The sequence below is a fragment of the Elephas maximus genome, chromosome 2 (genome assembly GCF_024166365.1).
Source record: "Elephas maximus indicus isolate mEleMax1 chromosome 2, mEleMax1 primary haplotype, whole genome shotgun sequence".
Lineage (NCBI taxonomy): Eukaryota > Metazoa > Chordata > Mammalia > Proboscidea > Elephantidae > Elephas > Elephas maximus.
Window position 1 is genome coordinate 147,365,762 of NC_064820.1, and position 25,689 is coordinate 147,391,450.

Below are 25,689 nucleotides of genomic sequence, written 5' to 3' on the forward strand. Positions count from 1 at the left end.
ATAAAATGATTGAATGTTCATTTCATAAAGCACTGCAGTACAGTGAATTACTTAATATGGCTCCTTGGAAACTCCATGGGGCAGTTCTACTCTGTCCTATAGGGTCGCTATGAGTTGGAATCGACGGCACTGGGTTTTTTTAGTCTTTGTAACTCTTACCAAATGACTGGGTGGGATTATGCAAAGGAGGCACTTGTGGCCCACCAAGGGGATTGGATAGCTTGCTAATAGTGTAAATAAGGTACATGGCACCCTTGAGGAGGTGGGACTGTGCAAATATGGTGTAGAGAACCCTAATGAGGGGACTGGTCAATGTCTTAGTTATCTAGTACTGCCATAACAGAAATAAAAGTGGATGGCTTTAACAAACAGAAATTTATTTGCTCACAGTCATGGAGGCTAGAAGTCCGAATTCAGGGTTCCAGCTCCAGGGAAAGGCTTTCTCTCTTTGTTGGCTCTGGGAGATGGTCCTTGTCATCAATCTTCCCTTGGTTCTAGGAGCTTCTCAGCACAGGGACCCCAGGTCCAAAGGATGTGCTCCACTCCCAGTGCTTCTTTCTTAGTGGTATGAGGTCCCTCTCTGTTTGCTTCTCTCTTTTATATCTCAGAAGAGATTGACTCAAGATACAACCTAATCCTGTAGATTGTGTTCTGCCTCATTAACATAACTGCCTCTAATCCTGCCTTATTAACATCATAACCAGTAACCCAGTGCCGTCAAAAAAAAAAGAGGTTAGGATTTACAACACATAAGATTATCAGATCACAAAATGGAGGACAACCACACAATCCTGGGAGTCACGGCCTAGCCAATTTGACACATATTTTTGAGGGATACTATTCAATCCATCCATGACAGTCAGTTTTACCATCCTGCTATGCCTAAAATGAGCCTTCCCAGAGGCGGGAAGGGGGCACCTACTGCCACCAAGAAAGAAGAGCTAGAAGTGTATCCATTGGACCTTGGATCTCTGCGCTGAAACTTCCCCAGGAGACAGAGAGCTGTAACCCTGGGGACAGCAAGAAACAGCAGCAGCAAAGGCAGCCAAACCAGAAGACCTGCAGGAGACAGCACGGTGGGCTTCCTGGCCCACAGAACAAGGTGATTACAGTAGGTGTGTTGACCCATAGTGGGAGAGCCAAGTGCCTTTGGACACAAGGAGTGGGGTGCCTCCTGGCACTTACTGGCAGAGCTAAAAGGGAGTGCAGACGGTGAGGGGCCAGAGAGAGGCCTGCCTGCAGGCATGGTTGAGAAGAGGGTGTCCTGATCAAAGAACTGTATCCTGAGTGTTCCTGAACCTGAATTGTAACCTGTTACTTCTCTAATAAACCCCATAATGTGAATATTGTCTGTGACTTCTGTGTGGCCATTGCAACAAATTATTGAACCCAGCAGAGAAGTAGAGGGTGCTATGGGAGGGGACGGTTGGTGTCAGAATTGGTAAAAAGTTTGGAGCACGGAGGCTTGTCTGACCACCACCTCAAAGGAAAGAGCCTTGGGCTATTTGATTCTTTCCCTCTCGTGAAGTTAGAGGTCAGACACTGCATCCGTGCCATTTTTACAACCACCTTAAATTCTATTAAAGCAGAACTTTAGACGAGTCTCCATCTCAGGGTGCTAAGTTGGATGGGAGTATGCAACTTTATACTTATGTGTCATGCTGTGGATGGCAATGACTGGGGTGGTCACTGGCAGAAGGGGACCATGGCTCAGAATAGTACCTTTATTTCCATTTTACAAATGAGCAAACTGAGGCAGAGAGAGGTTAAATAACTTGCCCAGATTACAAAGATAGTAAATTGATGAAGCTGGGATTCAAACCCTCATGTTTGCATGTGTGTAATTACAAATATATGTATTCCTTCCATCTTCTTTTGATGCTTCCTGCGTCGTTTAATATTTTCCCCATAGAATCCTTCACTATAGAAACTTGGGGCTTGAATTTTTTCTTCAGTTCTTTCAGCTTGAGAAATGCTGAGCATATTCTTCCCTTTTGGTTTTCCATCTCCAGCTCTTTGCACATATCATTATAATACTTTACTTTGCCTTCACGAGCCGCCTTTGAAATCTTCTGTTTAGTTCTTTTACTTCATCAATTCTTCCTTTTGCTTTAGCTGCTCGATGCTCAAGAGCAAGTTTCAGAGTCTCCTCTGACGTCCATCTTGGTCTTTTCTTTCTTTCCTGCCTTTTCAGTGACCTCTTGCTTTCTTCATGGATGATGTCCTTGATGTCATTCTACAACTCCTCTGGTCTTCGGTCACTAGTGTTCAATGCGTCAAATTTATTCTTGAGATGGTCTCTAAATTCAGGTGGAATATACTCAAAGTCATATTTTGGCCCTGGTGGACTTGCTCTGATTTTCTTCAGTTTCAGGTTGAACTTGCACATGAGCAATTGATGGTCTGTTCCACAGTTGGCCCCTGGCCTTGTTCTGACTGATGATATTGAGCTTTTCCATCGTCTCTTTCCACAGATGTAGTCAATTTGATTTTTGTGTGTTCCATCTAGTGAGGTTTGTGTGTATAGTCGCCATTTATGTTGGTGAAAGAAGGTATTTGCAATGAAGAAGTCGCTGGTCTTGTAAAATTCTATCATTCAATCTCCAGCATTGTTTCTATCACCAAGGCCATATTTTCCAACTACTCCTCCTTTGTTTCCAACTTTCTCATTCCAATCGCCAGTAATTGTCAATGCATCTTGATTGCATTCGATCAATTTCAGGCCGCAGCAGCTGATAAAAATCTATTTCTTCATCTTTGGCCCTAGTGGTTGGTGTGTAAATTTGAATACTAGTCATATTAACTGGTTTTCCTTGTAGGCATATGGGTATTATCCTATCACTAACAGCGTTGTACTTCAGGATAGATCTTGAAATGTTCTTTTTTTTAAGAATTAGTCGATGTTCAACCATTTCAAGAGGTGCCATATGATCAGGAACCGATGGTACTGAAGGAAGAAGTCCAAGCTACTCTGATGGCACTGGCGAAAAACAAGACTCCAGGAATTGATGGACTATCAACAGATATTTCAACAAACAGATGCAGAGCTGGAGGTGCTCACTCATCTATGCCAAGAAATATGGAAGACAGTTTCCTGGCCAACTGACTAGAAAAGATCCATATTTATGCCTATTCCCAAGAAAGCTGATCCTACCGAACGTGGAAATTATAAAACAATATCATTTAATATCACACGCAAGCAAAATTCTGCTGAAGATCATTCAAAAACAGCTGCAGCAGTATATCGACAGGGAACTGCCAGAAATTCAGGCTGGTTTCAGAAGAGGACGTGGAACCAGGGATATCATTGCTGATGTCAGATGGATCCTGGCTAAAAGCAGAGAATACCATAAGGATGTTTACCTGTGTTTTTTGACAATGCAAAGGCATTCAACCGTGTGGATCATAACGAATTATGGATAACGTTGCAAAGAATGGGAATTCCAGAACACTTAATTGTGCTCATGAGGAACCTTTACATAGATCAAGAGGCAGTTGTTCGGACAGAACAAGGGGCTACTGATTGGTTGAAAGTCAGGAAAGGTGTGCGTCAGGGTTGTATGCTATCACCATACCTATTCAATCTGTATGCTGAGCAAATAATCCGAGAAGGGGGACTATATGAAGAAGAACAGAGCATCAGGATTGGAGCAAGACTCATTAACAACCTGCGTTATGCAGATGACACGACCTTGCTTGCTGAAAGTGAAGAGGACCACAGCCTTCAATATGGATTGCACCTCAACATAAAGAAAAAAAAAAAATCCTCACAACTGGGCCAATGAGCAACATCATGATAAACGGAGAAAAGATTGAAGTTGTCAAGGATTTCATTTCACTTGGATCCACGATCAAAAACCATGGAAGCAGCAGTCAAGAAATCAAAAGACACATTGCATTGGGTAAATCTGCTGCAAAGGACCTCTTCAATGTGTTGAAAAGCAAAGATGTCACCTTGAAGACTAAGGTGCGCCTGACCCAAGCCATGGTATTTTCAATCACCTCATATGCATGTGAAAGCTGGACAATGAATAAGGAAGACCGAAGAATTGATGCCTTTGAATTGTGGTGCTGGTGAAGAATATTGAATATACCATGGACTGCCAGAAGAACGAACAAATCTGTTTTAGAAGAAGTACAGCCAGAATGCTCCTTAGAGGCAAGGATGGCGAGACTGCGTCTTACATACTTTGGACATGTTGTCAGGAGGGATCAGTCCCTGGAGAAGGACATCATGCTTGGCAGAGTACAGGGTCAGCGGAAAAGAGGAAGACCCTTAATGAGGTGGATTGACACAGTGGCTGCAACAATGAGCTCAAGCATAACAAGGATTGTAAGGATGGCTCAGGACCGGGCAGTGTTTTGTTCTGTTGTGCATAGGGTCACTGTCAGTGGGAGCCAACTCGATGGCACCTAACAACAACAATTACAAATATAAGGAAAAAAAAAAAACCCCAAAATAGTGATTACATCTCTTATAATAATAACATTTGAGTATTACTATATGTGTACCAGGTACTATTTTAAGTGCTTTACATACACTATTTTATTTAATCCACAAAACAGCTCTATGAGATTGACACAATTATTAAATACCCTCATTTTACAGAAGAATAAATAAACTGAGGCCCCAAGTTATACAGCTTCCAGTGGTGGGATTGAGCTTCGAACCTAAGCATCCTGACTCCAGAGCCTCTCCATGGGAAGGTACCCACCCCGCTGAGCCTCTTGTGCCACAGCCGTGATGACCATCGTACACATTTCCACTGTGTTTCCCATAGTTATAATTTAGAACCTTGGGTTTTGTGTATGTGTGTGCTTAAGTGATATTTCCTGTCGCTAATAGTTTTTCTAACCTTATCTACATAATAGGCCTTTGAGTAGATGCAGCATTACTTACTGAGTCTATCTTCTTTTGCTGGATATTAGGGTTGTGGATAGCTTCATTTCCTTCAGGGCAGATTCCCTGAGTGGGAATTACCTTATTAAAGGTAAGGACCTTTTTTTTGCTTTCTGGTATATAGGGACTCTAATCCGGGGGTGAGGGGAGGCTCCCAGGCACCAACAGATCCATGGATCTGCTTCTAGCACTTGGCTGAGACCAGCTACACTGGGGTTCCGTGGAGAGAGGGGGTTGAGAGTACAAGGGGAGATGGGGAGCCAGAAGGCACTAGTGTAGAGGGAATGGGAGGTAGAAAGGAGGGGAGTGATCCAAGACCAGCTAACCCATCCCAAGCCAAGCATGGTGTTCACTACAGAGGACATGCTCAGTCAATATTTGCTGAGGGAATTAAGTTCTCTTAATTGGGGAGCTAGTGTAGTAAGGCCAGAGCATTCATATTGGTGGGCATTACATCCTGCTGCTGCTGCTTCGTGACTAGAGCTGGGATGCCGCAGTCTCATCCATGGCTTTACGGAAGGAAAATGATAAGTTATTACTAATTTGTTAACTCATACCTATCTGCTAATTCTTCAGTTCTCACTTTAGTGAGCAAATCTGTAGAGCATTTTTCATGATCAAAAACACCCAATGTAGATGTTGGAAATACAATCCTTATTTCCACCTCAAGTTTCTCTTGGCCTTAGGCACCAGGCAAAAGAAACCAAGGATAGCATGGAGTGAAGCTGGGGTCTTGATTTTAGTGTCTGTGGATCCCTGCCTGGAGATCAGCAAGCTACTTTTGATCAGGGTCCCCAGGGTGTTTCCTGCTGAGTTCTCCTCTTCAAATATATCTTGCCAAGTGGGCAAAAGGGAAGAAGCTGCGTCTTACCTTAAGTCTGAATTGTAGGTTATTTTGAGGCAAAGCCTCTATTATTCCCAAGTCTATATGGGAAATAAAACTGACTTACGACTGTTAAATTGAACTTAAATAGACTCTCATCCTTGAAAAAATACATATTCTTGAGTGTATTGCTATATTCTCTGCAAAATGCTTGTTATTCGCTTAAACTAGTAAAAACATGACACACGTGAATACACTAAGAACGACTGAACTATACACTTTAAAAGGGTAAATTTTTAAAATTATATCTCAACAAAAAAAAAGAATAAAACAAAAAAAGTGTGTGTATACATATACCTGTTGCCATAGAGTTGATTCTGACTCATAGTGACCCTAAAGGACAGATAGTACTGCCCCATAGGGTTTCCAAGGAGCAGCTGGTGGATTGGAACTGCTGATCCTTTGGTTAGCAGTCAAGCTCTTAACCACTGTGCCACCAGGGACACACACACACACACACACACACACACACACACGCACGCACGCACGCACGCACGCACGCACGCACGCACGCACGCACGCGCACACACACACACACACACACACACGTATACATGAAGCAATGCCCCGAAAATGATAGAAGAGGAAATTCAAATCTGTCCACAAGTATCTCTGGAATGCTTACATGTGCCGATGTTAACAATACTGCTACTTTTTGGAGAATTAAGAGCCAGTTTTTCCAGACCATTTTATCTAGGTAAATACATAGGAGAAATCTTGCCCTAGGACTTGTAACCAAGTAACGACAAAGCAGAGTTTAGATTCGAACCCACAGCATTCGTGTTATATAGATGGACTGCTGAGGTTGGGCGCTTGAACTATCGGACATGACCCTGCCCCCGCTTCCCGAATGCTGAATTGATGACAGCCAGAGTGATGGTCCTCAAGCACCCACAGGCCTTCTCCTCGTGCCCCCGTCCCACGACACTCTCCCACCGGCGCGGGCTGCTCGCCCTAACTAACGCCTAGGTGGGTGCCGGGTACGGTCAGCCAGTTCGCGAGTGTGCAGCAATCCGGGCCCCAAGTGGGGGCAGGAGTCCCAACACTCAAGAGCAGCAGAGGAGATCAAGCCTAAGTGTGGGAAAAGGCCCGCAGCGCCCCGCCAGCCGGCGTACCTTCCCTGGACAGACGGGAAAACCGGGCATCAGGTCGGCGATGTCGCGGAAAGAGAGCCGAGGCGGGAGTGATGAGCGCGGACTGCTGCCCCGGCCCGGGGACCTGCAGCGCCACGTCCGCCCCGGCGGCCATTGAAGCGCCTGGGGGCCTTCCGGGGCCTGGGCTTTCCCGGCGGGGTCGGGCCTGTGCAGGACGGCCCGGCCCAGGGCTGAGAGCTGCTCGCACGTCCCCGGGCTCCAGGCTGGTCCCGCGGCGAGACTGCCGGGGCGCCGGGCCCTGAGCGGGGCGGGCCCTGGACGCGGGCGGGCGGCCAGACAGCGCGCCGGGCACCTTCGGCAGGCGGCCATGGCGGCGGCGCTGGAGGTGCGGGGGGCGACCGGGCGCCTGTTCGCGGCGCTGCGGCGCCGGAGCCCGAGCCTGAGCCTCGCGGCCATGGTGAGTGCGGAGGGGCTGCGTGGCGGGAGGAGGGCAAGGCCTCCGCGGCGCCGGCTGAGGGACCGGAAGGGCCGGGCAGGTTCCGAAGTCGGCGCAGCTTGGACTTTGGGTCGCCCCGTTTGGGGTCTCGGCACCTGCCCGACGCGCTGGTCTGAGTGGAGGGTGTCCACAGCGACTTCCAGTTTGCACTTGGCTTAAAAAATCCTAACTACGAATTTGCTAATCGAAAAACAAACGAGAACGAGTTTTGCTTAAAGAAAAAATATAGAGTGGTTGTAAAAATATTTGGTGCTTAGACTGACAGTAGTGCCGTTCCGGCCTTTAGATTGTACGCTCGGTGAGAGCAGGGGTCTCCACCACGGCACGCTCCCTGTAAGCGGGTGATGGAAATGTTGAATTAACTTATCATTATTATTTTTGGTGTAGTTATTAATTAATGATACTTTTTGTGCCACATATTGCTTTTTTTTTTTTTTTTTTTGCTTACCATTTTCAAGGGAACATTTAGTCACATGTTTCAGAAATTAGTATTTTGGGGTAAATTAGAGGGGAAAGTTTTAACATGCAGCATCACCTAGTGGACAAATGTTGCAAAAGCGCACCATTTCGTTTTCTTAAAATTGGCCATTTGGCCCTGTTTATTGAAGAAATTTAAAATATCTCCATGCTGGAGGGGAGATAAACACTCTTTTTCCTGACCGTTAAGAAGAGAAGACAAGTTGAGCGCTACTGTCACCTAGGCATCGCTCAAGGCACAACTCTGCTCAAGATGCTGGTGATCAAGTAAACTTTGGTGTTTAGGGCCCAATGAATACACAGACATGATCTGCGTGGCTGCCACGTGCGAAGCCCTATGCTGGGAGCCTTCACATTCAAGATCCCTTTAAGCCTTTCAGAAAATCTCAACTGGTAGGTATTGTAATATCGCCACTATAAAAACCCGTTGCCGTCGAGTGGATTCCTACTCTTAGTGACCCTATAGGATAGAGTAGAATTGCTCCATAGAGTTTCCACGGAGCTGCTGGTGGATTCCAGCTGCCAACCATTTGGTTAGCAGCAGTACCACTTAACCACTGCACCACCAGGGCTCCATGCCACTGTAGAGCATTAGAGAGGTTAAGTGACTTCTTTAGGAGCTCTGGTGGCACAGTGGCCAAGCACTTGGCAGCTAACCAAAAGATTGGCAGTTGAAACCCACCAGCTGCCAGTGGTAGAAAAATGTGGCAGTCTGCTTCTGTAAAGATTACAGCCTGGGAAACCCTATGGGGCAGCTCTACTGTGTCCTGTAGGGTCACTATGAGTCAAAATCGATTCCAAGGCAGTGGGTTTGATTTTTTTTGTTGTTGTTCGTTTGTTTTAAGCGACTTCAGTGTTCTATAGCTAAAAGTAACAAAGATAGGCCTTGAATCAAGTTTAACGAGTTAGCCAGTTGCCATTGAGTTGATTTTGACTCATACGAACCCCATGTGCATCAGAATAGAACTGTGGTCCAGAGTTTTAAATGGTTGATATTTTGGTAAATAGATTGCCAGGCTTTTCTTCTGAGGTGCCTCTGGGTGGACTTCGACCTCTAACCTTTTGGTTAGTAGCTAAGTGTGTTCACACCACCCAGGGACTCCTGAATCAAATTTATTCTCCCCAAATCTTATGCTTTTTCTGGTCTTTCCCCTCTTCCCTTCTCACACCTCCCCCCCCCCAAAAAAAAATAAGCCCACCACAAAGGGTTCTACTGAGGTTGGGCCTGCAACCAGGCCATTATATGGTATTATATGAATGCCGTGGCTCCATTCCACGGTCTTAGGCATGATCCCTGGTCCTGGGCAGACATCTGGGGGGAGCACAGACTACACACCATTGATCTCAGTGGGGATGTGGATGGCCAAGCATGCAGAGACAAACAGCTCAGAACCATTCCACAGACCCCAGGTGACTGCCGCATTACAACAGCAGGTTTGATAGTTTTCTTTGTAGCTGTTCACTGTGGACACAGATAATTCGTTTCTTTTCCCAGAGTACTCTGAGTTGACTTAAAATATTTAAGTGTTTAATAAGAATTTTAGATTATTTTCTACAGTGGATCTTGTAAAAATTTTCAGAGCTGTCGTAAAACTGAGTAGATCACTTGGCTCTTAACAGTAAATGGTTTTTGATAGCAAGCCTATAAATGTTTTTATGTAATTAAAAGTTACTTTTTTTTTTGTCTTTTGTTAGTTGTGGGGAAGGATAGCTGCTCTAGCAAGGAAGAGAAACTACAGAGATGGTTTATAGGCATTTTTTTTTTCTCTTCACAGAATAAGTTGACTTAAAGTGAAGTAGTTTTGCTCTCTTAATTACAGTGAGGTCAATGATAGACAATTTCAGGATTTCTGAAGTGGGAGTGAATTGCAGCTCCATAGTGGAGAATCGGGCTCAACCCTGCATTGCCATTTGATGAGAGCCCTTACAAGTTTTTCTGGGCAACCCTCTTTCTCTCACTTGAGCCTACAGTAATCCTGAAGTAGGTAAGGCAGGAGGTATTGGTTCACACTTACACTGGAATGAGGAACCAGCCCTTCTGACTTCTAGCAGGGGTGTGTCCTTTTCTCTGGCCATGGTGTTTAGAATTCTGTCAGTTAAGTAACAAATAGTGTGGTAAGTGTGGGCCTGCTAACCAGCAGAATTCAGATTTGCCACTGCCAGCACTGGAGTGAGTAGAAACAAGGTAGACAGTACGCACGAGTCCTTTGGACTGGGCAGTACTGTGGTCAGACTGGAGGGACTTTGTTTTCTGGTGCTCTCAGAAAGGGGTTTCATAAACTCACTCCACTAGAGCAAGGGCTTTTTATTTGTAGCCCTGAGAGTCTGTGAAACCCCAGAAGTTATTATACAATTCTGTGTAAATGTGCATTTGGTTTTTCCTCAGATTCTGAAAGGGGATAGTGACCTCAGATGGTTAAGACTCATGTAAATAAGCAGTGAAGGCTACTCAGTTGGTGTGTGACCATCCAAAGAGCAGAAGACCAGGAGTTTGGAACCCTGAGTTCTAATCCTGGTCCTGCCCCTGGACTTGCCGGGTTTTCTTAGGTAGATGTTTTTTATGTTTCCCAAGTCCTAGAGTGCTATATATCTGCAAAATGTCTGAGATGGCCAGTGGTAATGGTCAGTCTCGGTTCCGTCTATAATAAGCCAGAGAAGCAGCATTGTAGAGCTTAAGGCAGCAGTAAGCAGTGGAGAGACAACATACCACGAAGGCAGCTCATTTTGCCCAGAGCTAGCCTTGCTTTTGCCTATCTTTTCAGAACTTTGTATTTTGAGAACAAAGGAACTGAAGATGGTTAGAATTTGTTGTCCTTGAAAGTTTTTTATGCATAAGGCACGTGAGGTAGGAGCCCGGGTGGTACAGTGGTTAAGTGCTCGGCTGCTAACCAAAATATCAGTACTCCGCTGGAGAAAGTTGTGTAGTCTGCTTCCATAAAGATTGATAGTCTTGGAAACCCTGTGGGGCAGTTCTCTCCTTCCTATAAGGTCGCTATGAGTTGGAATCAACTTGATGGCAACAGGTATGCATAAGGGAAAGAGTTATAAGTTTATTTGAGTTTTAGCAAACCTCTACTTTTCAAGATATTAAATATGTTCTTGTTGCAGTCAGCAGATGCTCACAGGTTGACAGCAGAGGAGAGGAACCAAGTGATACTTGACCTGAAAGCAGCAGGATGGTCAGAATTAAGTGAGAGAAACGCCATCTACAAGGAGTTCTCCTTCAAAAATTTTAATCAGGTAATTATCAGTTCTTGCTAGTGCCGTGGTCTATTTTTGTCACTTGAGGCTGTGGCTGTATCTGGTACTGCTGGCTGTCTGGTTCCATGTGGATTCAGGATCCACATCCTCCTTTCCTTAAGACTTCAGTGATAGTTCCCCCATTCTTGATGATAGTTGCCACCACCCACTTGGCCATTTCTTGCCTCTGGGGGCGGGGGTGGTGTGTGTCATTTGGAAAATCGAATTTCAAAATTACTATTGCTTTGATTTGGTGTTGGTTAGGGTATTTAGTTTGTTTTGAAATTTCAGATAACATTAAGAGGGTGTGAGCTTTTTGTATTTATTTGTAAAAATGGTTGAGAAACATACACCTGCCTGTCTGATTTCCTTACTTTGCCTGGGAGGTTGGTAAATTTTCTTTCTTCCTGTAGTTGTATTTATGCTTCTGGAGCATTGCCCAGGCTGCACCCTCTTCCCTGATTGGCCCATTCTCCCCAAGCCCAATAGCCTTAAAGCTCTTGTCAATACCTGACCGCCCCTTTGGCAGCTGGGCCTTAACAAGGTAACTGTTCCATTAGGGCCCCACCCTGTTGAGAGAGTCATCTCCCATGACTTGCCCTTTAGTTTTTACTCCACTGCATTTCTGTAAGGTAAATGCTTTTGGCTATTTCATGTTTGTTCAGTTAGTTTGGCAATCCTTTGGACAGATTTATGGTTTTTATTTATATTAGGTGTCGGCACGTAGAAGTCAGAGACCATGTTTGCTTAAATAACTCTCTATTGTACCTAACACCGTTCTGGGTAAAAACAGGCATTTGATAAATGCAGATGTTGATTATAGTGCTTACTGGTTTCTAGGAGGGTGTGTGAGGACCAGATTTCCAACAAAGAAACCTCCGGCTTGTTTTCCTAGTCAGTGCGGTTGGCTCCACTGAGCTGTGTGCACTTTTCTGCTCTCCATGCATCTGGCTGCCAGCCCTCTGCTGTGAGTCCCCAACTCCTAAGGAAACCTGTGGCAAACAAACTGCCTGTCCTGCCACCCCATGCGCTCGACAGCTCTTGTCAGGGGCTTAGCACTTGGTGGCTGGTGGCAGGGAATCCCATTGGTACAGTAAGCTTGTGCATAAGCTCTAGGTAGCATTTTCCAAGCTTATTAAAATTCTTACATGTGTACAGCCTGACTTCTTTAAGCCTGGGCTAATTTATTGGGCTTGAACATGTGGCTTAAAGTACTTGAGTAGGGCTGCCTCGGGCTCTGCCCACGAATCAGTCCTTCAGCACCATTCTAACCTTGAGCGTGGGGTGGCTTTCAGAAATGGCGGGGAAGGGAAGGTATGCACAGCATCCATGACTAATTGTAACCTTCTTCATCAGGACATTTAATTAGGTAGGCTTTTTTTTTTTTTTCTTTCACCTAGCTAAAAGGCAGATGATAAGAAAATCAGCTGATGTCAGGGAATTTATTCAGAGAACCAGCACGGAGATTAGATCCTGGGGTCAGTTTTCCAGCCAGTCTCCTGCATGTACAGTGGCCTGTAATGGCAACTGATAATGACAGCTGTCAGTGCTCTTCCACCAGAGACCACCAGGAACACACCTGTGGTTGAGCAAGTTGGGCATATTACTCGTTGCAGCAAGGGAAAACATATCGTGGAGAATCCCGGGTCATCTCAGGAAGAGAATGTTAGAGAAGACTTATTATAGGATTTGGGCTTCTGTTAGTGATTTGGAGGGAATTTTAAGGAAGCAGAGCTTTTCTCTGGATTAGATGATAATGTCAGGAAGCAAGGGCAATTTTATGAATGGATATTTTAATAAATCTTACCTATAGGGTGAGCAGACTAAAGTGAGGCTTGATTGGTAGAGAATTGGTAGAGAAGCAGTAGTTATTCATGTTAGCTGGGAGGAGAGGGGTGTTTAGTATTTTGTGGCTTGGATGAGGTTCGTGTTTGGCAATGATCAGACATGATTACAGCATGGTCTTGTTTTTATCTTGATCCCATCATGGTCACAGAGTGGCCTTGTCCGATGTTGAAGTTCATGTTCAACAGGAGGACACCAAGGCTCAGCTGTGAGTACCAGGCCAGCTCCCAGATGTGAGGAGCTGCTTTTCTCTTTCCCACAGCTGATGGTCAGAGTGGTGACCCTCTGGCACTCACAGATCCTTCCTCATCTTTCATTTAAGAGATAGGCCATTTTTTTCAGTGTAACAACATATATTACCTTTCCCATGGCAGCTACATTCGTTTTTTCCTATTGTCTTCTAGTCTTTCTCCCTGTGTATAGTTTATTTAAAATGTGTTAATTGTACATCAGTTAACATTAAAAAAAAATTATTTAATTTGTGTTGTAAGAGCAATATTCATTAATTCAGCAGATATTTATTAAGCGTCTTCTCTGTCCCAGGTTCTAAGCTCGTGCAGCTTATATTCCAGTGGGGAAGGTAGACAGTAAATAAAGGAAGAGAGAAAGTAATTTCAGGAAATGATAAGTGCCATGCAGGAGAGTAAAATGGGGTGTTGGGGTAGAGAGTATGGAGAGGTGAGGGCACTATTTTAGATGGAGTGGTATGAGAAGGCCTGTCTGGGAAGAGACATCTGGGGCCTGACAAACGTGAAGCAGTTCAGTGTGTGAAGATCTGAGGGAAGAGAAGTCCAGATGGAGAGAACAGCCAAGCACAAAGTTCCAGAAACAGGAATGATCTTGGCATGATGGAGGAGGAGACAGAAGGCCAGTGTTCTGGAGTGGACAGAGAGAGGAGAGAGAGTGGTGGGAGATGAGGCTAAAGTGAGGGGAAGGTGGGTATAGGGTGAGTGGAGGAATTAAATAAGAGGCTTGTTTTGGACATGTCAGTCAGGTTTGAGATACTTATTAGTCATCCAAGTGATGCCGTCAGATTGGCAGTTGGATGTGTGAGGTCACGGCTCAGACTGGGGATATCAGTTTGAGAGCTGCCACTGTACAGATGGTCTTAAAAGCCATGGCTTAAATGATCAAGGTGAGAGGAGAAAATTAAAACTGCACAGTCATAGATAGGGGGGAGAGGACAGGATGGAATGAGCAGGTGGAGGCAAGAAGGCAGCAGGCAGCGGATATGAGTATAGATGCAAGTAGGTTGGTACATTTGTCCTGGAAGAAGAGGTAGTTCTCTTCTGATTGCTTCTGTTTTTTCAGTGAGGTCATCAACTGAGAGTGAGCAGGGGTGGAAGGGAGTAGTGTTGGAGATCTGGGGTGACAGGAGAAGGTGTGCAGTAGCCAGCTTGGGGAATAGCACAGTGAACTGACTAGGGAGGTATGGTCAGTTCCTGGGAGTACTCTGTGTCCACTGGAAATTGATGGACATACCTTTAACGTGAAGATTTTGTATGTTTTATCCAGTCATGTGCAGCTGCTTGGGCACAGGCTTGGAGAAGGGTTTAACAAACGAGTGCAGTGGAGGAACAGAGGGGCAAGGCAAGTAAAGATGTGTGCAAGGGAGGGATGAACACAATGGGCCATGGAGTCTAAGCTGGTAAGTAGGGAGGTGTGGCTGTGATGTGGGAGAGGGATAGTGAAGAGGTGGGAGTGTAATTTGATGTCATCTTTTTAGAGGGCAGTTATATAATGTCTGCCACTTTTTTAAATGTACATGCCCATTGTCTTACCCTAGAAATTTATTTTCTAGATATAGTCCTGCATGAATGCCAAAATGGATATGAAAGATGTCCTTTATAGCCCCCTGGGTGTGTAACTTTTTATTGTGAGCAGGCCTTACCATCTCTCTTGGCAGGAGTTAAGGGAGGCCCACTGTGCTGCACATCCTCCTGACAACAGCATCACCTCCCCTGGCCTCAGCTCTACAAACTAAAGAAGCCGCAATCCAGAACTGGTGACCCACCCTTCCTTAAGAGACTGTGACCCACACTGGGTGTTATCACATTTTTTATTTTTATTTTTTAAAAATCTTTGCTGAACATACAGGTTAAAAAAAAAAGCTCTGTTTCTTTTGCTCAATAGTTTATGAACATTTTTCAGTTGTTTACATAGCCTTTTCATTTTACTTATGACAAAACTTTAGGCATTGGTTGGGCATTGCAATTTTTAAATAGTTTACCAACACAACATGTATAAAATGGCACCACAAGTTTGCTTCGATATTAATTTATTTTATTGCTAAGGAAAACGAACACTTTCCTTTGTTTGTTGGCTAGATTCATACGTCTTAGAGACATTTTCAGGGATACTGGGCGAAAAGCCTATTTCTCAAACATGTGGGTTATTCAAGGTTTTTACTATATGGTCAATAGCCAGCAAAATACATTTGAAATTTTTTCTCTCTGGTTTTATCTTATTTAGTCCCAAATAGTCCAGATTCATTTGCTAGCTCAGGTGGGTGCAAATACTTGGGGATTATAAGTGTGTAAATTCCCGAGGGATCCTAATGGCACAGGTGGATCTAGTCACCTTGGGTTTCGGTTGCTTCCAGCCCACTGTCCCTTGGTGGTGGTGCCTGGCTCTGGATTGCATTGACCTACAGCACAGCTTGGGTTGGTGGGCAGTGTGTTTGTGACAGGTGACACTGTGAGCAGTTAGAGTGTGGCAGTACCAGGACTTGAGGCAGGGAGTTTCCACGCTGGAATGCTGGGACTGAGACAGGGTGGGGCTGGCATTTGTAAAGGAGTTTTGCTTTTTTCTGTTCATGTAGACATAAGGAGGGAGAGGTCTCTAAGAGACATATAAACGTATTCTTAGGTGTTTGGCAACTGCAGGGTGTCTGCATTGAAAGAACAAAATGGCAGTTAGAAATGTGGGTTGGGAGTGTCCCATAAAGATAAATTTTGCTATTCATCATCATGGATGGGGACAAGTGGGGAGTTTACACAATTGGAGGAGATTCGAAGCTTTAGAAGTAGTGTAGAAGGTGAGGTTTTGGAACCTGGGAAACAGCTACAGCAGATGCCAGCAGGTGGAGCCCTCCAGGTTAAGAGCCCAGACTGGCCAGGTGGCAGCTAACCCCCCAGGGGGGCTGCCCCCTTCTCTCACTCCTGGATTCCACAGGCCACCCATATTCAGCTCGGAAACAGGCGAGTAACAGGAATGGGTCAGCAGTGGTGGCTGAGAGCCTGACGTGGCTCCATACTTTTGAATGAACGAAGAGTTCCGGGTGGAGGATATAAGGAGTTTCCAGTTGGTAATGGAGAACACGTTTAATTCAGGAGAAAGGGACCAAGCTTAATGAGAAGGCACCCTAGTTCCCTGCATTCCTGGAGGAGCTCCTGTGCCTCGTCAGTGTTTTTCTAGGTGGGGCTGCCTGGCAGGACATTTGACTATGTTAGGTTGAATTATACGGGCTGGCTGTTTTGACCTGCAAAAAGGCGGTTTTCCATTTTTCAGTCTAATAGTTTGTCAGAGTGTGGTATCTCTTGCAGGACAGGGTCCCAGCTTTATTTGTTGTGTACTTTCTTCATCACAGTTAGGTTGTCGTAACTACTGCTCTGGAAAGATTCCTGGGGCTGCAGTGGTGGGTGGGAGCAGTGTTGTGAATGGCCTGGCCTTGGGGGTGATGGGGGCCCTGTGCATCTGGCAGCATAGTGGCATCTGTGAGTGTGGGTTTGTGAAATGTGTCTCTTCCTGGGGCCCAGGCGCCTGCTGTAGAGCAGCTGAAAGTTACTGTTGTTGACTTACTTTGTAAAAATGTTTTATTGAGGGATTTGATAATAGGCTTATGGCTAACATTTTGAAGCACTTAGTAAAGTCAAAGCTTGATGATACCAAACAAGAGACAACTGTTAATGAAAATCTTGATCTTCTGCAGGACATCGGTAGAGGTCTCAAAAGCTCTTATTGTGAATGAATTTGTTCAGATCTTATTGCTTGTTGTTGTGCACCAAGTTTACCAGTCAGTAATGCAGTCAGATCAATGTTACATCTGAGTACTCTTGAAAGCAGATCCTCACTCAGCCTGTGAGGGGTGGGAGGCACGCCCAGAGAGGGGGTTTCCAAGACTTAGAACCAGATAGGATAGAAAGTCATTTTGCTTTTAAAGTAGAGTCTGATATTTGTATGTCTGGGAGCCAGCTAAGGGGAACACAAATATGGTTATCACACACAGTAGCTTCTGCTTAACACATGCCTACTGATGGACTTTCCAACTATAGTAGACTAGAAACCTGGGGAAATGTCCATAGCTTTCTTTGGAATGAAGAGTAGAGAAGCTCACATGTTAGCACATTCTACCTAAAATTTGAGGAGCTAATAAAAATATCTGTGTGGCGTATTCAGTGTGGATGTTCACTTTGGGGTAATTCCTGGATTTCCAGGGAGCTGATGTTGTCAGGTAGTGGCTGGAACATCAGTGTTTTGGAGTCTTCTTTCTGCTGTTTATGTCGTACAATAGGTTTAGACCTGATGTGTGCTTGCAAAAACACATGCCGTAGATAGATGAGGGGAAATGTAAAACAGGTGTCAAAAATGCAAATATGACACCACTAGGTAGTGCAAAAACGCTGTGGTCGTTACACCATCCTTTAATAAAAGTGGACTTTTAAATGCATCATTTTTTCTTTGTCGTATAGTAAATCTTCTGTTTACAGAACTTAGTCTGAGTGTTTTATAAAAGTCAAACAGTCAAGAAATATAATTTCCTCAACAGTCTTTGTTTTGCCCTTTTACAGATGGCGTAAAGTCAGGTGTGTAAAAAATAAAAAAGCAGTTGAGCTGACGTGAAAGGTATTTCAGATTTATGCTTTACAGATGATATTGGTATGATTAATGCATTCATTGCTTTTTTATTGCTTTTCACAGATAATGTACATGATGCATGGAAAATGCTGTGGGTTTAAATCTTTGCCAGGTTTAGACTGTGAATATCAACAGATGTTATCATATAAGTACCATAATTATTATAAAATAAAAAATTTGTTATGAAATACATTGACATAAATTTCATTTATGTAAATTGCTTTCATTAGTATAAAACCTAGTGTAGCTGTTAGGGTTTGTGAAGCACTTTAGATGAGATTAACTTGGTATAATGTGGTCATAAATGGGCTGCTTTAAATTTAACTGACAAGAAAATACCACTCAAGAGTTAGAAAATTACTCAGGCATTTGTTTTCAGCCTGCATTGCTGGTATCGCTTAAATAGGTTGAATATGAATTAATAACAATGGACTGCTGGCTCAGTAATTACAGAAAATAATTTAAAGGAGACCTTAAATAATAACTTACGAGTATTTCGGCCTTGCTCTTTTCCATTGTTTCTGTTTTTCTCTGGTATTCCAGTGCACTGCTTCAATATGGCCATTATCGATAGTGTTCAGATTTACACAGCAGGAGTTTTGCCGATAGAGTTTTTGGTGCATTAGGGCCATGACACAGGAACTTGCCATTCAGCTGTTTCAAAATACTGGCGTTGGGTGCCTGATGGAGGAGATTTATCAGCTAGTCAATAGTTCTTAGCAGCAGAGACAACGCTGCACTCATGCTCCTGTGGCCTGGTGGTGACCAGCTGCCACCAGCCCTTGGGAGGGATTCAGGCAACAGTGTGGACAGGTGGGTAAGGTTCTTCCCTGGCTCTGAGCTCTCTGTGCCTGCTCTTTTTTCTCTGTCCTTTTAAACAAAACCAAGCAGTAATATCATCTCCCGTGTTTTGCAGATAATTTATCATTACATTGCCCTTCTGATCTAGGCTAGAATGGGACATTGAACTACTGAATTTTACAGAAGAATGCGGACCTAGACTGAGATCATGGAATTGCCTGGGGTCACAATGGGTCATGTCACAGGTAGTAGGTGCCAGACTCCCACTCTCGTTCCTACAGCAACATTTTAAATCCTCTGTGATACAGAAGGTTCTTTTTTAGGAAATACCTTGTTTTCCAAGGACTACCTGTTGGATTACTTTTCTGACTTAAATGAGTTTCACCATACTTCCCTGAGAAAGGGAATATTCACCAGCTAAAACAAACAAAGCTGTACTTGTTTAGGAGTAACCTAGGTATCACTGTTGAGCAATCAGAGGGCATTTAATTGTATCGCTAAAATCAATCCTATCAAAACAGCAAATGCCACTAATGAATCTGTTTGCTTGTGTACTCAGCCAGCAAAGCAGGATTGTGGCCTCCTACCAGATCATTCATCAAACTGACTGTTCAAAGAGGCTGTCCTCGCCCTTGCAGCCTTGGCTGTGGACATGGAGCAGGCACCCAAAGCAGACCCAGTTCAGGCTGAGGCAGGAGCCACGTGGCTTCCCCACTGAGAGCCATAGAGCTGTGATTGCTGGCGCAGTGAGTGTAGTGAAGTACATGAGCTGAGGACTAGCACCACTCTGGGCCCAAGGTGTTAAAAACAAAAAAGGTGTAGAAGGATGAAAATGCATAAGAAGTAAATGATTGTTTCTGCTCAGAAAAGCTGTCAGTTTTGTTGGGGGAGGTGACTCATCTGAATTGTACAAGGTAGTTGATATTAAAAAAAATTTTTTTTTATTGCCAAGTTAATCAGGCACTAAGTTGTGAAGTACTTAGTGAACGAAAGGAGGTGTACTCTAGGAAAGCTGCCGAGAGAAGGGAGTTTTGAGCTGGTCCGTGATAGGTGTTTGTGAGGAAGCTAAGGGAGGGATCAGTAGGTGGCAAAGGTCAAAGATGGGGAAAGAGGACACATCTTGTTGGTAATGTGTTTGGGACATTAGGGCCCTAGTGTTGATTTGGCAAGCTGGGGTACAGATTGGCAGGGAGGGGCCTCGGTGAACTCACCCTGGGCTGAGCATTGCCTCAAGTTTAGGGTGTCTGAAACCGAATTCCTGCCTTTCTATCTTTCCTCCAGATTGCTTGTTTCTCTCAGCAATACCACCATCTTCTCAGTCCCCCAGACCTGAAACTGAAGAATTATCTTCAGTTATCATCCATTATCCTCTTTGGCCAAGAACTGGTCAGTCTTCGTTTAGTGTCTTTCACCAAGACTGTGCATCTGGTCTGGGTGCCCCTCGCCTCCCACTAGGGTTCCTGTCGAAGCCTCCTGACAGCCTTTCACCTCTAGCCTCTCCCTGCCCCCATCTGGCCTGCACGTCACTCTGTATAGGATGCACTTCAACTTCTCAGAGGTTTTCAAAGCTGCCCACAGGTCTGACCCTAATCCTACTTCTCATTTACTGCTCTGCAAGAGGCTTCTTCCCTCTGTTAGACATTAGAACTGTAAGGTGCCTGAGAGTCACCCAGTCATCCCCCCTCACTGAAGTAGGAAAACCAAGGCTCTGGGGGTGGGAGGCGGAGTACCTTGGCCAAGGCCACACAGAGTCAGTGGCCGCGTTGGAACTGGAGCCAAGACCCCTAGCATCTCAGTTCAGTTCTTTTCTACCTTTATTCAAGCTGTTCTTCCCCACCATGCTGCATCCTACCCTACCCTACTCTACTCTATCTGTCCACATCCCACCCATTTCTAGAAAGTTTTACCTGACTTTATGTATTTAATAATAATGAACAATTATTGAGCACTTACTGTGCTAGACACTGGAGATGCAGTTGTGAACAGCACAGATATTGTTCCATCTTCATGGAGCTTATAGTGTAGCGGGGAAGGGAGAGTGTAAATGAAGAAAAGAACGAGTGTATAATTAGAAGTTATGATAAGTGCCATGAAAGAAAATCCTAATAGCTAATGCTTATTGAACACTTGAGCTGTGTGCCAGGCACTATTGTGAGGACTTTACATGTATTCATTCATTTAATCCTCACAAAACCCTGTGAAGTAGATACTATTTTCCTCATTTTAAAGATGAGGAAGCTAAGGCTTAGATTAAGTAACTTGCCTAAGGTCCCACAGCTAGTAAGAAGTGGAGCCAGGATATGACCCTGGGCAGTTAATACTGTTAGCCCAAGTGCAATACTTCCTCTCCAGCAGAAGAGGGTGCTGTGAGAGAGAATGGTAGGAAGACTGGATTCAGTCTGAGGAAAGTGATCAGGGAGGACCTCTCTAAGGAAGTGATGAACTGATGCATGTTCGGGATGTAATAGGCCACTCTCAGAAGGAGTGGAGGGGCAAAAGTCAACTGGGGAGAGTACTGTGGAGACTGTTGTATTCATCCTGAAGAGATATCATTGCTAGGGTGGACAGGGACTATGAAAGAGGAGACACAGAGAAGTGTGGAGCTTGGAGTTACAGTTTGAAGTTTAAATGAGCAGGAACCAGTGGCACCATGCTAACTCTTTTAGAGAATACAGACGTAAAGACAAAACACAAGTTGCTTTTCCTGGGGGGACTGATAACGGTGCTGAGGAAGCAGAGCAGGGAGTGTTAAGAATGACTGTAGATTTGGGGCACGGAGGAACTGGGTAGTTGAAAGTGATATTACTGAGGAGGGCAAGTGTGGGAAAGGAACAGGATTGGAGTCCAGGGGGAATCAAGATTTCTGTTTTGGACATTGTTAGTATGAGTTGCTGTGAGACATCCAAATGTCTACTTCAAGAAGGTAGTTGGTTATGTGTGTTAGGAGCTTAGAGGAAAGGTCTGGGCTGTAGAAAATTGGAGAGTCATAGGTGTGTATAGAAAAAGCCAAGGTAATGATGAGATCACTCAGGAAGAAATTGTAGTGTGAGAAGGGAAGGGGACTCTGAATTCAGTCCCTATTTAGGGATTAAGTAGAAGAGAAGGAGCTGGCAAAAGACCCAGAAGGACTTGTTAGAGAAATAGGAAGAAAACCAGGTCAGTGTCATATTACAGAGTCCAAAAGAAATGAAGATGATGTTTTAAAAAGGATGGAGGAGTCAATTTTGTTGCGAGGTCAAGTAAGATGAGGACTAAAGGATGACCATTGGATTAAGCAACAAGGAGGTCACCGATGACGGTAGAAAGGATAGTTTTGGTGGGGTGGGGGTGCAGGCCAGCCTGGAGAGGAAGTGGAGCTCATGCGCTCAAACATTAGTCTGTTTGTTCTTTCCATGTAGAATTTAGCCCTTGGGTTATCTTATTTGTTTGCGGTGGTCTTTCAGCCTTGTTTTGATATTGAACCTATGGATGTTAGCACTAGAAGGGATGAGGGCCAAAGATAAAGTGGTTTGCCCACAGTGACAATGAACCAGTGGCAGAATTATGAGACTAAATGGAATTTAGATTATGTACCAGAGAAATGCAACTACTCACCTGTGTCTCTTTCCAGCTAGGATGTAAGCACTTTGAGGACAGAGGCTTGGCTGTGTTGTGTCTATCTCCCATAGTACCCAGCTCAGTGTTGTTGTTGTTAGGTGCCGTCGAGTTGGTTCCAACTCATAGCGACCCTAGGTATGACAGAACAAAAAAACACTGCCTGGTCCTGTGCCATCCTTAAAATCATTGCTCTTTTTGAGCCCATTGTTGTAGCCAGTGTGTCAGTTCTTCTCTTTGAGGATCGTCTTCTTTTTCACTGACCCTCTGCTTTACCAAAAATAATGTCCTTTTCTAGGGACTGGTCCCTTCTAATAACATGTCCAAAGTATGTGAGATTAAAGTCTTGCTATCCTCGCTTCTAAGGAGCATTCTGGCTGTACTTCCTCCAAGACAGATTTGTTCATTCTTCTGGCAGTCTGTGGTTTATTCAATATTCTTCACCAGTACCATAATTCAAAGACATCGATTCTTTTTTGGTCTTCCTTATTCATTGTGCAGCTTTCATATGCATATGAGGTAATTGAAAATACTGTGGCTCGGGTCAGGTGCACCTTAGTCCTCAAAGTGACATATTTGCTTTTCAACACCTTAAAAAGGCCTTTTGCAGCAGGTTTGCCCATTGCAATGCATTTTTGATTTCTGACTGCTACTTCCATGGGCGTTGATTGTGGATCCAAGTAAAATGAAATCCTTGACAGCTTCATTATTTTCTCCATTTATCATGATGCTACTTATTGGTCCAGTTGTGACGGTTCTTTCTTTATGTTGAGGTGTAATCCATACTGAAAGCTGTAGTCTTTGATCTTCATCATTAAGTGCTTCAAGTCCTCTTTGCTTTCAGCAAGCAAGGCCGTGTAATCTGCATATTGCAGATTGTTAATAAATCTTCCTCCAATCCTGATTCCCCATTCTTCATATAGCCCAGAGTATTTGCTCAGCATACAGACTGAATAAGTATGGTGAAAGGATAACAGCCCTGATGCACACCTTTTCTGATTTTAAACCACTCAGTAATTTCTTGTGTTTGAACCACTACATCTTGGTCTATGTACAGGTGCTGCATGAGCACAATTAAGTGTTCTATAATTCCCATTCACAATGTTATCCATAATTTGTTATGATCCAAATAGTCAGATGTTTGCATAATCAATAAAAGACAGGTGATCATCTTTCTGGTGTTCTTTGCTTTCAGCCAAGATCCATCTGACATCAGATGGATGTTCCACGTCCTCTTCTGAATCTGGCTTGAATTTCTGGCAGTTCCCTGATGATGTACTGCAGCAGCTGTTTTTGAATTATCTTCATCAAAAATTTGCTTCTGTGTGATATTAATGATATTGTTCGATAATTTCCTCATTCTGTTGGATCACCTTTCTTTGGAATGGGTACAAGTATGGATCTCTCCATTCAGTTGGCCAGGTAGCTGTCTTCCAAATTTCTTGGCATAGATGAGTGAGCGCTTCTAGCGCTGCATCCGTTTGTTGAAAAATATCAATTGGTATTCTGTCAATTTCTGGAACTTTGTTTTCGTCATTCCTTTCCATGCAGCTTGGACTTCTTCCTTCAGTACCATCGGTTCTTCCTCCTGAAATGGTTGAATGTTTACCAGTTCTCTTTGGTACAGTGACTCTTTGTATTCCCTCCATTTTCTTTTGATGCTTCCTGAGTTGTTCAGTATTTTGCCCATAGAATCCTTCAGTATTGCAACTTGAGGCTTGAATTTTTTTCTTCAGTTCTTTCAGCTTGAGAAATGCTGAGCATGTTCTTCCTTTTTGGTTTTTTAACTCCAGGTCTTTGCACATTTCCTTATAATACTTTGTCTTCTCAATCTGCCCTTTGGAATCTTCTATTTAGTTCCTTTATATGATCATGTCTTCCTTTCGCTTTAACTAGTTCACTTTAGCAAGTTTCAGAGTCTCTTCTGACATCCATTTTGGTCTTTTGTTTCTTTCCTGCCTTTTTAATGACCTTTTGCTTTCTTCATGTGTGATGCTCTGGATGTCATCCCACAACTCGTCTGGCCTTTGGTCATTAGTGTTCAATGCCTCAAATCTGTTCTTGAGATGGTCTCTAAATTCAGGTGGGATATACTCAAGGTCATACTTGGGTTCTCATGAACTTGTTTTAATTTTCTTTAGCTTCACCTTGAACTTGCATATAAGCAATTGATGGTCTGTTCTGCAGTTGACACCTGGCACTGTCTGACTGATGATATTGAGCTTCTCCATTGCCTCTTTCCATAGATATAGTAGAAATGGTTCCTGTGTATTCTATCTGGCAATAGTGAATAAGTCATTGGTCTTACAGAATTCTCTCCTGTGATCTCTGGCATCATTTCTATCACCAAGATCATATTTTCCAACTACCGATCCTAGTTTGTTTCCAACTTTCACATTCCAATCACCAGTAATTATCAATGCATCTTGATTGCATGTTTGATCAATTTCAGAGTGCAGAAGTTGGTAAAAATCTTCAGTTTCTTCATCTTTGGCATTAGTAGTTGGTGTGTAAATTTGAATCATAGTCCTATTAGCTAGTCTTTCTTATGGGCGTGTGGATATTATCCTATCACTGACAGCATTGTGTTTCAGGTATCTACCATGGGTGACCCTGCTGGTATTTGAAATACAGGTGTCATAGCTTCCAGCATCACAGCAACACAAGCCACCACAGTGTGACAAACTGACAGAAGAGTGGTGGAGCCCAGTGTTACCTAGGTGTATTTTGAATATGTGAAGTCCCTTGATCGGGTTCATCATAGGTGATCCTAGTCAACATCCTTAGCCCCAGGGGAACATAGTATTTTTAATCTTTTTGTCTCTTGCAGGTTATTACCTAAAGCCCTTTCTCACCAGGGACTTTTTCTCTCCCATATCTCCTTATTCCTAGACACAAATGATTCCTTATGGGTGACCAGCTTATTTGGCTACTAAGTTGCCGCATATGATGGGATGATAGAGGGTGATCTGCAGTTCCATGGGCACTTCCCTGAAGAACCATAGCCTTGATTCTGCGTTTGTTCCACATGCTGTTTTGAGCATCAGAGAAGGAAACAGGCTCTCATGGGCATCTCTAGTAAATTGCCTCCAATATTGAGAGACTGAAGCTAGTGTTCACCCAGGCATTTGGCTCCACAGCTTCACCCATGCCCAGCCAGTCTTTTGTGAATACTGGTGTCCTGAAGGTCCATGTCAGATTCTTCCAGGAGATTGCTGCAAGTCCAGTTTACCTGCTGTCAATTAGCCACTTATTTCTGTTTCAAAATAATTCTGTAATGTCAGATCCTTTCTTTTTGTTTCCTTTTCTGTGATCACTGGCTCAGCACTCTGGGCTGATTTTTTTTTTTAAATCATAACTTGGTAGTATTCTGCGTAGGAGAGTTAAAAATATATTGTGTACATTTTGGGGAATATTATTAGAAATTTTGGTGTAAAAATATTGATTTAAGGTCATTCTGCATACAGGTAACCCTTAATGTTACATTTTTTACCTGAAATGC

At 43.9% G+C, this 25,689-nt stretch overlaps 1 protein-coding gene across 1 annotated transcript in view; it reads left to right on the top strand.

Moving 5' to 3' along the window:
• The first annotated feature begins 7,154 nt into the window (after nucleotides 1-7,154).
• The window catches only part of PCBD2 (pterin-4 alpha-carbinolamine dehydratase 2), a 48,997-nt gene continuing 30,462 nt past the window's right edge, over nucleotides 7,155-25,689 (top strand). The window contains exons 1-2 of the mRNA XM_049873688.1: nucleotides 7,155-7,334; nucleotides 10,959-11,090. Coding sequence (XP_049729645.1) covers nucleotides 7,245-7,334; nucleotides 10,959-11,090 — 222 coding nt within the window. The 5' untranslated portion in view covers nucleotides 7,155-7,244. The remainder of the gene's footprint in view (nucleotides 7,335-10,958; nucleotides 11,091-25,689) is intronic.